The 12,420-nt window shown below is 41.1% G+C and overlaps 2 protein-coding genes across 2 annotated transcripts; both read left to right on the forward strand.

The window, feature by feature from the left end:
• Positions 1–782: 782 nt before the first annotated feature.
• On the forward strand, positions 783–3,256 carry LOC115766994 (protein terminus-like). The gene is made up of 2 exons (XM_030711104.1): positions 783–1,133; positions 1,191–3,256. Exon 2 carries the CDS (start codon positions 1,991–1,993, stop codon positions 3,254–3,256), a length of 1,266 nt encoding a protein of 421 aa, XP_030566964.1. The 5' UTR covers positions 783–1,133; positions 1,191–1,990.
• Positions 3,257–8,321: 5,065 nt separating this feature from the next.
• Positions 8,322–12,411, forward strand: LOC115768752 (prolyl 4-hydroxylase subunit alpha-1-like). The gene is made up of 14 exons (XM_030713443.1): positions 8,322–8,499; positions 8,551–8,856; positions 8,910–9,109; positions 9,168–9,283; positions 9,337–9,741; positions 9,798–9,836; positions 9,897–10,062; positions 10,366–10,618; positions 10,669–10,820; positions 10,888–11,038; positions 11,095–11,291; positions 11,349–11,995; positions 12,053–12,218; positions 12,285–12,411. Exons 1-14 carry the CDS (start codon positions 8,336–8,338, stop codon positions 12,359–12,361), a joined length of 3,039 nt encoding a protein of 1,012 aa, XP_030569303.1. The 5' UTR covers positions 8,322–8,335; the 3' UTR covers positions 12,362–12,411.
• The last annotated feature ends 9 nt before the right edge of the window (positions 12,412–12,420 follow it).

Consider the following 12,420-nt stretch of genomic DNA (forward strand, 5'->3'; position numbering starts at 1 on the left):
GATGCTTCGATTAAACATACTATGATGGAGCACTAGCATTGGCTGTTGCCGCAGACCTCAGACCTGGGTTGCTGTCATCCTGCCACATTCGTGTGTTTGTGTTAACGTGATTTATATTCCATTTGATTGCATTAGGTGTTGGTTGTTAGGATTCGGTTGCAGCTCGTAAATAGCAAATAACGTGTTCACACTTAGTTCTGATTTGGAGCTCAGTGATTCAATGCCGCAGGGCTGCACAGCAGTCAGAGGCGAGCGATTGTTGCCAACTTTGCGGCAGCAAAAGTCTTCGTCTTCTTTTAAAGTTTGCCGACATTTTGCACTTTTTTGTCTCGTGTTTATTTTGCGATAGTCTGTCGACTGTTGGAATAGTCGGGTGCTGCCTTTTGCATCGCTACATTTGGCAGCTGGTAGGCTCCTTGCCTCCACCCTACACCCGACCTTCCGCAACCACAGCCAACAGTGACTTAATTAACTTTGCGTCCCTTACTCTGTGGCATTGTTTACACGAGGACTCTTTGCAAAGGAAAAAATAGTAGCATAAATAAAAGTGCAGTGTATGTGCAGTGCATAAAATGTTAAAGCCGAACGTTGCATACTCTGACAAAAGTCTAAATAAAATATACTTGGGTCTGCAGCAAGTAGACAGATCTTTGGCAAATCGCCCTAAACACTGAAAATCCTAACGGATATATATATAGCGAAACAATTAAAGGTTTTCGATACTGACAAATATTGCTTTGAAATATATTTCTCAGCATTCATTGAGGAAAATACATTTTTCCTTTCTTAAATTTTTAAGAGTCTTATACTTAAAACGTTTTCATAAGCTCTTCACAAATGTGTTTAAGACGCCTGTGCAAGCATTGCTTGTAAGGGTGCTGCTATTTTAATTTTCGCAGTTGTAAATATATACTAGTTATGCGATTGTCAATGCGTTATTTACTGCGCTTCGCATTTCTTGTTAGAAAATTATAATACTTCTGCAATGGCATACAGAGATTTTGCTTTAAAGGCTGGACTCAAAGTAAAATGTGCTATCAAAAAGCCTGTGCAAGCCCTGTATTACAATGCGGAATTCAGCAGGCAAACAGACAATGCAAAATAATCAAAAAATAAAAAGAGAGCCATAATGGGTGAGAGAGAGAGTGAGAGCAGAGTAAACGAGCAGGAACAATCATTGTATATTTCAGCTTTAAGTACCCTCTAATTGCCTTTGTTAATTTTCAAGCATATTTTATGTTGAGCTGCCTTTAAAAGCCGCCGGCAGTCAAAGCAAAGCCGCAGTCAGACAATGAAGCGTAAAAAGCGGAAAAGGAAATTAAGTGACTGCAGCGGCCATCCAGCCACGCCTCGCACTCCTTCGCCTACTTTTGCAAAGCTCTTGCAGGCCACCGCGGCACGCCATTGTCAAGCCACTTGCCACACGGTGGCCATTGTCCAGCATGTTTGCATCCAGACAACGGGCAAATCCAACAACAGCAACGACAACGAAAATGTGAGACGCCATTTGCGAATGCTTGCTTTGCTACGGCTGAGGGCGTCTGCGGTCGCTCGGATGGCCCCCGGGCTGCGGTTGACGGATGCAAATTGAGGCAGGCACCTAGCAAACACGAAGAGCAACACGATTTAACTGGTTCACACTTTGATTTTGCCCGTGCTTTCAATGGTCGTGACATTTTGGGGCAAGCCGCATCTGTACTGTACGGCTCATGGGGAGGAATAACTTTTTTTTATAGCTGTGACCATCTGTTGCGCCTCTTCACAGCCCACAGCTGCAAGGATTACCGCCCATAAACGTCAGCAGGGAAAACCTTAAGCGCAGATGTTGCACCTAAGTGCTACCTGTGGCAGGTGTGTGGAACCCAAGCGCCGCCTACCTGTTATCAGCTTTCCAGATATATATACCAGCGTCCAGTAGCAAGAGCATAACAGTCATCCAGACAACTCTGTCACAGACACAGCATTCGCATCGATTGAAAGCAAACGCAGCATGTACAACGAGGAGCCAATTTCAAGCTTTGTGTTCAACAACGAAGGAGAAAAACAAACCTTCCGCCATCAGTGGCACGTGGAGGGGCAGTTGCATGAGTGCACCACCTGCTACAGCAGCATCGATGCGGATGAGCCGCCCAGCCAGCACTGGCTGCGACGTGGCGAGGAGCAGCGGCCGCAACTCACCAAGCAACAGCAGGCGGTATTGGACATCATCGAGGCGCGTCAAATAGAGACATTCTTCTTTTGCGACGAGAGTGCGCAGCATAAGCTGGAACAGTTTATGGCCGAGACATGCTCCAGGGCGGTGCCGGAATTGTTGCGCTGGATGTTTCACAATGGTACGCAGCGGTTGGAGTTCAATGTGGCGTGCTATGTGCATGTCCAGAACCAGGTACACATCTTTCAGAGCGGCACTCTGGCCGTTCAGCATCACTATGACATTGAGGAGAGCGTGAGTGTTGTCTACGAGCTGCTCACACAGCGCATTCAGAACTATCTGAGCAGCAGCCATGACGTTAGCCTTGACGAATGCAGCATAACGCGCATACGTGTGCAGCTGAAGCGGCAGCGCGAGGACACCGAATCCGCGGGCTCGCCATCCTTGGCTCTACCTTTGCCGCTGCAGCTGCGCCAGGAAACGGCTGCACGCAGCAACCTCACCAGCGAGGCCGACTTGGCCAGTTTGCGGGCGGCATATGTAAAGCATCAGCGCGAGTGCAACGGCTATTTTCCGCCCAATATGCGCGTAAATCTGTACGGGCTGCAGCAGTGCCTGACCACCAAGGAATTGTATGTGGTGCCCTATCACATAAGCGAGACGCTGCAGCAGCGGCCCAACAAGAATTTCCTCATACTGAACGACATCATGGGCCAGTTTCAGCGACTGCACGAGCTGCAAACCCCAATGGCGCCCAATAACAGCCGATCCCGTACACGCCCATTCCAGTGTCGCCGCTGCCGGGCTCAGCTGAAGAGCCGCAGCCGTTTGCATATTCATCAGCAATTGCGCTGCGGCCAGGACTTTAGCTTGGACAGCATTCATCCGGATATTGTGGAGGTCTACGAGCAGTGCCTGCCCATTTCGCGCAGCGTTTCCCTCTACACCTGCTACGGCATTACCAAGCCCAAGACGGTCATTCGAAAGGGTCAATTTGTGCCCATCGAGTGCGACTGGCGCCGCAAGAGCTCCGTTCAGGTGCAGCACGGACCCTGCGTAGTCATTAGCAATGCTCAGCTCAGTAGTCCCTGTAAATACACATAGTTAAGTCATATAAATAAATCAATTCAATTTTAAGCAAATTACTTGGTGTTATTTTATTATTAATTAACTTTTTGCGCGGCGACTTTGGTAAGTTTTTGGTTTTTACCACGCATCATACATTTACTACTTTAAATTAAAAAAGCATTTGCTGAAATAAAATAAAATTTTTTCCAAAATTCAGTCGTGGGTTTCAGTTTCGACCCAAATGTAAGCTTCAGTAAAAAATTGAAATATTTAGTCAGGAAAAAATGATTTTTATTCAGCACTCGGCAGAAAAGCATATTTAGAAATATATTCTTATTAGTTTTAAAATTAGCGATGAAGCTATGCATATGAAAACACAAAGCGAGCAATGATATGAACCAAAAAATAATTGAGCTTGTCAATCATAGTGACAGCAGTAGGGATTACGAAAACCACACAAAAGGTGCGTTATTAGAATTTTGGAATTTTCATTAGCGTATCCACATGGAACAACGTTGAACTTCTTGCCAGCAAAGGAAAATCAAAACCATATGAAATGTGCAATGGCACAAGGGAGAACAAGGAAACAGTTCAAGAGATACCCATTAAAAAAACTAACCACAGACATTCGTATGCTTATTTATTTATTAACCAATGCAAGCATCTTTCAGTTAACCTCAAATTAGGTGGATTTATTGAAAGGCTTCATAGTTAAACAAAATGTATATAAGTATAATATTTTTATGTGAGAGCCTGCCTTGCTCGAGGCCAAGCCTTGTAGTCACCCTTTGGTTTCACCCTTAAGCCCATTTATGTGGACAGCTCTTCGGAGCATAAACTTGTTTAAAATAAAACGAATCAATTTTAATGAATATGTAGACTACAGGGTATGGGCATAATGCAAACTTAATGCCGTGACTGTGCCACAGCAATGCCACAAGAATGTATCAGAAAGCAGAACCCCTTATTTTCCCTTTTCCTGTCCCACCATCAACCACGAGAACCACACACATCACCTCGATGCCTTTTGCCTTTTATTGGGACTCTGCTTACCCGTGGCTTCCGCGTCAAAGTCAAAAATATCAACGCGAATATTTTGCTTTTCTATTTCGTATTCCAGCTAACACTTTGCTAATTAGCCAGGGAGCGAATGAAATGAATGAATTCATATTCAAATGCAAAAGTGTGCATTTTGCATTTAATTGAAGTCTATGCAGAATTAATAATAATTTGAACAAATGATTTGGTATGGTATTGGTATTCACTATCCTTCTGGCATTAATATAATTGGAATTGCGATGCGAGTTGAGTTGTGAGAGCAATGCAGTCATAACTACTAACTTGAATGTCAATCAACGCAAGAAATTGGATTATTAGAGCGACACGTTTGCATAAACAACAAATTGGAATAAAACTCAATCAAGAGCTGACGCGGACTCCAAGCGACACCTCAGGCTCATGGATATGAAATGACCAGCAAGACACAATTTGCTTAAGCTCGGCGAGTTGAAAATTCAAAACCAAAGAAAACTTATTATCTGGGGAAAAAGTAAGGCAAAGATAGGAAAACAGAATACCGTCTCTTTGATGATTTTCACACATTTAAATTAAACTCCCCCTTTCATAGTCTCAAGGTTATAGGGTATACGGTGAAATGCATTAAACCTAATGCGAACCGATAACGACGGCTCGACAATAAACTAGGCGGGCAGCCAGTCTGGTCATTGTCTTAATGGCCAAGAACAGCAAGTGCAAAATATGAGAGGCCATCAATTCATGCCTGAAATGAGAAAAGAAATAAAAATATTATCCACTTGAAAATTTGGGCCTGCTTTAAGCAATTTTTAAATCGATTCTTATTTTACTTTGATACCCTGTTAAAAAATGGGTTGGGAGTAAAGATTGTGCAATCTTGATTGAGGCAAAATTTTTAACAATGCCTCTGTTTCATGTACCCAAACTTAAAATACTTAAAAAAAAAGTTGTTCAATCATAGTATAATAAGTTATTTATATAATAATTTTATTTCTATTATTTCATTGTTATTATTAATAATAGTAATATTTTTTGTATAATTGTTTTATAATTATTATTATTATTAATATTATTCCTATTATTATTATTATTATTATTAATATTATTATTATTATTATTATTATTAATATTATTACTATTATTATTTTTATTATTATTATAATTATTATTATTTTTATTATTATTTTTGTTATTATTATTATTGTTATTATTATTATTATTATTCTTATTATTATGATTATTATGATGATTATTATTATTATTATTATTATTATTATTATTATTTTTACTATTATTATTATTATTATTATTATTATTATTATTATACATGTTTATTTTTAATCATATTGATTGATTATTTATTTATTACTTATTTTATTTGAGTTCTTAGTTATATATATTTCTTTCTTTTGCTCTAATAATCTCTGTACTGCAGACAGGGTGCCATATTGTGCAGCATTTAAGTCTTATTGATTTTCTTTGAATTTCAAAGGCTATAAATTGCCAAAAAGAATTACACGTTGTCCTTTGTCAAAGTTCGTGGACGAAGCTGTGGCAGTAAATCGTGCGGAATTTACGCGCCGCTCCACTTTAACACTCATGTGCGTCTCGCTGCCCGCCCCAACCAATATGTTCCGCCTTAATCCTAGGAGCGGGCATTATTCAGCCTAATAATACATAATTCAAATATGAAGCTGGACACATTAGTTCCGCCGTCTTAAGCACTCGCCGGCGCCTGTGATAAATGGAGGTCCAACAGGTTGACGTCCAGAGGCGGCAGCCGACCAGCAATTTAAGTAGATTTTGTGGTCGACCATTTCTTGGCAATTCATGAACGTATGTGCCAAAAAAATGTATATGTGTATAAATGAAGAAAACCATAAAATATATTAAATGCGCATTTCACTTGAAATGCTGCGACTGCCATCGATGATTGATGAATGCCGACGAATGACAAAGAGAACTTGGCGCATGGGCCATAAAACAATTTCAGCAAATGCTCATCAAGTAGCCATACGATAAATAAAAGAACAGTCCAAACATTTGATGAGATGGCAAAGGGAACGCTGTGCCGGAGACCATAAAAATGCAACGCTCAGTCAAAGACCGAAGCTCATTCAAATTGTGGCCATAGACACGCCCACCCACACATAAAGAGCAGACAAAAGACATAAACTAAATGAAGCGCCGCACCTAATGCCAAAAAGAAGTACGTTGCGACGAGTATTTCTATTTCTATTTCTATTCCATTTCCATTTGCCATTTGCTATTTGCTATTGTCGTAACTCAATGCTATTTAAAGCCAAGTCGAAATCAAAATCAATTGTTACATGCACACACACGCACGCACACACACACAATGAAAACTGTTTTTCCTACACCATAAATGCGAAGCAAGCGAGTCTCGAGAAAACCCGAATCATGCAATCCAGTTGCTGCTTTAATAGAAAGATAATCATATAAGTTGGGAGACGCACATGAAAGTACTTACCACACACACACACACGCACACACATACAGACATGTGAATATAGTTGTGCAAACATGAGCTAACCAGACATGGTGGCACATATAACATGCCACAAACCTCAACAAATCTGCAACATTCGATTGCAACTGGTTTGGTTGCTTTATGTTAAAGAGATATGTTGACATATATAGTATGTACATACATAATCTTTGTCTCTTTTGGAAGTTCTTGAAAACGTGCCAAACTGTTTCATCACAATATACAATGAACTCATTCTGCCGTTGGCATAATTTACCCTAGGCGATTGCCACGACAACAAATTGCGTCAGCAGCTCAATCATTAACAAGATTTAATTAGCTTTTAATGCGAAATGGCAAAAATAAAAAAAAAAAAGGGGAATATCTACTTGGCTGTATATTTAATACAACTGATAGCTTGTTAAGCTCTTGTATGCCTTGGCCAATCCACCAGAGGAAGCTTGACTTTTGCGAGAAGCGCGTCAAACACATCTCAAATGATATTTCATAAAAACCCTTGGAAATGAGTTTGAACGCGAAACTATACTTACAAAAGCTTTGACCCCCATTTTTCCAAAAAGAGCGAAACACTCTCAAATAAACTTTTCCCCACTTGCGGGTGGAATTTTCGAAAACCCTGCCTTATCGTGGACCTCCATCACATAAGAAAACTACAGAACAAATTGCAGCTGCCTTGACCTTCCGTCAGTAAGATAGTCAGTCAGAACACACAGTTCTATATATTGAGATAAATAAAACTTATAGTTCTGTGTTTCTGAAAAATGTCCAAATATAAAAGATTTCAGAATTGAAAATATGCACAAAGGGTTGAAATAATGTACTATGATAAAAGTACACTATTTGACCACTGCCGAGTCTTCCACCTCGTTTGTGTTAAAGGGCAAAGGTCAACGCATTTTAATCCCATATGATTGTTTTATGGTCAATAGCTCAGTTTAATAGCAACAGAAATAGACCAGACAACTACCTAATGGCATGTGTTTAATCAAGAGGAATTTATTTGAATCAACTCAAGAAGAAGAAATCAGAGCCAGACAAACAGCTGTGGAAGCAAACCAGCCGCATAAATATCCATTGGACACACAAGACGAAAGTGTGAATTTGCAATTTAAATGGTCGAAATGTCGCGCCAATCTAAATCAATAGAATTGCCCAGGCTCAGACATGACCATTTCGCTGGTGGAAATAAACAATAGACTAAACAAATTGCTTAAGTGGTATCTAAATACGCATATCAATATGAATAATGGAGCCAGCCTTGCGTCGCAGATGTCCGAAAAAACGACAATTTTTCTTTTGTATGTATTTGGCAAAAGGCTCAACTACATTAAAGTCGAACTGAGTCCAGCCTTAAAGTACCCTGGAACTCGAAAAACTCTATCACACTCCAGAGCAAATTTAACATATAGGACTGAGACCAATTGACATTTAAATATAATGTCCCAGCACTAAAAAGCGTTACATACTCAATTAAAAAGCTGCGCTGTATAGTGTTCCATGGATAAATAAAAATCTAAGCAACACAATACTTACTTCAAGCTTTCAATATGAGCGCATATCTACATTATTTGATGTGCTTACTAGTTCTACACAGAGCAGATTCTTATGGGATACTGGAGGATGTTGCCATGTCCGTCGCGGGCTTAGACAGCTTAATACATGCCCAAAGCCTATTTATAGAAGAGCTCTACGACTATACCGTGGCTTTGCAGTCAACCATTTACACAATGGAGAGGTAACTAAATGATTGGATTGAAATTGCAAATAATTGAATGTTGCTCGCCAGATGCTTGTTTGAAGTGAGCTCAAAGATACAACAGTGGAGGGCTGATCCCGAGGCATATCTAGCCAATCCCTTGAACAGTTTTGCGCTGATACGGCGCCTCCATGAGGATTGGAGTTACATTGAGACGTATATGCAACATCCAGTAAGTTCGGAGTATGCTGACAATGTGTATGGGCTTTTTGAGGACTATGCGCCCACAGCCACAGACCTGGAGGATGCCATGAAGGCCATCATACGAATACAAGACTGCTATGACCTGGAGGCGGCGCAGCTGGCCAATGGTCTGATTGATGGCAAGCAATACGAGTAGGCAACGCCTCCCTTAAATTCTTCTTAATTTCACAATTTGTACTTTAAAGTGCCCAGCTAAATGCTCTTGACTGCTTTGCTATGGCCGAGTTTTGCAAGGAGAAGCCACTTTTAAGCAATGCTGTGGCCTGGTACAAGGAAGCTCTTGAAAGATATAACTATAGCCAAGATAACGATCTATATGATTCAGTTTATAAGCTAACAGTGAATGATTTTTATGGAAAATATGCCAACAAGCTTGCCGAATACAGTAAGTAATACAAGTATTTTAAGATCTTAAAGGAAACCGATCTGCTTCATCCACACAGATAACAATAAGGAGGCTTTAAATGTGCTCAACAAAGCCGCTGATTTACATAATGTACTCTGGCTACAGCGAAGAATCCTGGAAGATTCCGTGCGGCATCTTAGCACAGGCTATACGGTTACATATTTTCAAATTAAATTTGAATTATATTGCAATCTTTGTGATTTCAGTTTGAAAAAGATCCTCTGAATTCCATGCAAATCGGTTGCCGAGGCCAGTTTCCAAATTTAATGCAAATGTATTGTTACTATCAAAATTCCAAGGAACCTTTCCTAATATTGGCACCGCTCAAAGTGGAATTACTAAACAATGAGCCTTACGTGGCACTATATCACGATGTCATCTATGAAAATGAAATTAAAGAACTGTTGAGCGTAAATCTTGCCAGCATGAGACACGATCGAACTACGGATCATAAAAACTCGGTTAAGTACACAACCGTGACGAGGCACCTGGATGATGTGCTCAATCATCGTGTTATGGATATGACAGCCATGAACGTGGCTTCCGAAAAGGACTTTCTGCTTATCAACTACGGCATAGGTGGCCACATAAGAGCACTCTCCGAACAGCAGGTGAACAACAGTCAACTCATAAAGCGAAAGTTACCAAAGCTTATTAAATATTTTAGCGGCAACTGAACAATGTCATGGCCTCCATTATATTTTTCGTAAGCACTGAAGTTCTCGTTTCTTGTCATATTTAATATCAAATTCTCTACGCCCAAAAGCTAAGTGAAGTGCCGCAAGGTGGTGACACTATTTTGCCAGAACTGGAAATTGCCATCAAGCCAAAAAAAGGTGCCGCATTAGTAACGCATCATTTGGACAAGCAGCTAAAAATTGATCTTAGCTCGGATCATTTGTCGTGCCCCGTCTTGGTGGGCTCCATGTGGAGTAGGTTTTCTTACAATTTCTTTACCAATTCGACGCGAAATAACTTTTTTGTAATTGCAGCTCTTGTTAAGTGGATTTACAGACACAGAAAGTAAGGGTATTTGAGTTCCAGTCTATGAACTTATATTCCCTTAGTTGACTTAATTTGGAATGGATATTAAATATTTAATATTCCCTTAGTTGACTTAATTTGGAATGGATATTAAATATTCAACTGTTAGTCTTGGCACTGCTTTAAGCATATTAACTATGGTGTGCTTAATTAAATTTAAATCACACAAATCACTCACATTTCTTAGCCGTAACACGCCAAAACATTATCAGTTTGCCATCCGATTGGCTTCGAAGTGCATATAATGAAGTTCCTACTCGCAGTTATTTGTTTCTCAATCTTGGTTTATGGCACGCTTGCTAATGGCCCGAAAAATTACACGACAGAGCTGTATAGCAGCTCCATTGTGGGACTGTTAAAGCTGTTAGATATTGAGGATAAGTTTGTGGCTAATCTGCAGGAATATGCTGAAGCCCTGGAGGAAAGGTTGGAAACGCTACAAATGTGAGTGCCAGTCGAATACGAATCATACATTATACTGAATCGTCGTCCAGCTTTTTAAGGACACTGAATCGTGATGCTCTTAAGAACCCAAAAGAACAAGAGCAATATGTCTCAAATCCGCTGAACGCATTCGGACTTATTCGACGCATACGGCAAGACTGGCGCGCATTACAAGTCTTGATGGGGGCAAAGGCAGGTGCAGGTAATGTGAAATCAGAATTTTACACTAATGAGCAGGTATATAGCATTTGAATATCAATGACAAGCAGCACAGCTGGCAGCTATGACAGAGCTTTTGGCCAAAGCGCCAACTGAGCATGATATGGAAGAGTCGCTGGTGGGCATAAATCGCATCGAGCTGACCTATGACCTCAGTGCAATTGACATAGCAGAAGGACGCCTGCAGGGCAAGCAATTCAAGTGAGTTATTTGTCAGTTTCAGCGCACGCCTAACCGCCCCAACAATTATCCTGCAGCAATACACTTTCGATACGTGACTGTTTGGCCATAGCTAATCACAATTATGACAACAAGGACTACGGCCGGGCTTTGATGTGGTACCACATTGCATTAAGGCGCGAAAACGAGCCGAATTTTTTGACCTACAATAAAATTTTGGGTAGGCCCCTAAACGGTATCCGTCGCAGATTTGCCAGAGCGCGTCTATTGCAAGGTAGGTGGAACGGATCTATTGATATGCCCCTATGCCTCATGACCAACTGTTGGCTAGGTATGCCGTTCGTTGAGCCCACACTGAATAAAACAGAAACGCTGGAAAAAGTAGATGCAATACTGAAGGCAACCAACGCAAGTCAATTGGATAACTTCGTAAATGAACTTTTAGAACATGATGACATGGACATTTTGGGGGTAAACCTACTAAAATCAAAGCCGACAGCCCATTATTTGGGCTGTCGTGGCCTTTTTCCCAAACCCAAAAATCTAAGTTGTCGGTACAACTCGACAACCACACCGTTTCTGCGACTGGCGCCACTCAAATTGGAGGAGATCAGCCACGATCCATATATAGTCATGTATCATAGTATGCTCTCCGACAGCGAGATCGAGAAATTGAAGCGCCTAAGTGTGCACATGGAAAATGGCCTATCGAGTACGGATAAGCCGAATAATACAGAGCCGATCGACATCGTAGCACGTGCTGGCTGGCTGGTGGAGGCGACACCGTTTCTGGAGCGCATCAATCGACGCATCACTGACATGACGGGCTTCGATGTGCAAGATATGTGGACTGTACTGTTGGCTAACTACGGCATAGGCAGCTACTTCAAGCCCCACTACGACTACATGTACGGTGGGCGTGTGTCTGGTGAGGCCGTTGCCGTGCTGGGCGAACGTATAGCCTCTCTGATAATCTATGTGAGTTCGCTGATGCCATAGTCATGGAATTACGTGTGACATCTTAACGCATTACAGGCGAGCGATGTCGCCCAAGGTGGGGCCACCAATTTTCCCGACATTCAAGTTGCAGTTCAGCCCCAGAAGGGCAACAGCCTGTTTTGGTATAATATGTTTGATGACGGCACACCGGATCCTCGTTCCCTGCACTCGGTATGCCCTACTATTGTGGGTTCCAGATGGAGTGAGTATCATTAGTTTGCTTATTAGCTTTGATAATTCGAATTTTATTCCAAAAGCGCTCACCAAGTGGTTGCACATGTGGCCCCAGATGTTTATCAAGCCCTGCTACGGAAGGCCATCGAAATAAGACTCGAAGATAATTAAAATGATTTACTTTTTAGTGATTCTTAATTCCCTTAAAATTCATATACATATCTGCTAAC

The sequence above is a fragment of the Drosophila novamexicana genome, unplaced genomic scaffold (assembly GCF_003285875.2).
Source record: "Drosophila novamexicana strain 15010-1031.04,08,12 unplaced genomic scaffold, DnovRS2.1 tig00000009-arrow-pilon, whole genome shotgun sequence".
NCBI lineage: Eukaryota > Metazoa > Arthropoda > Insecta > Diptera > Drosophilidae > Drosophila > Drosophila novamexicana.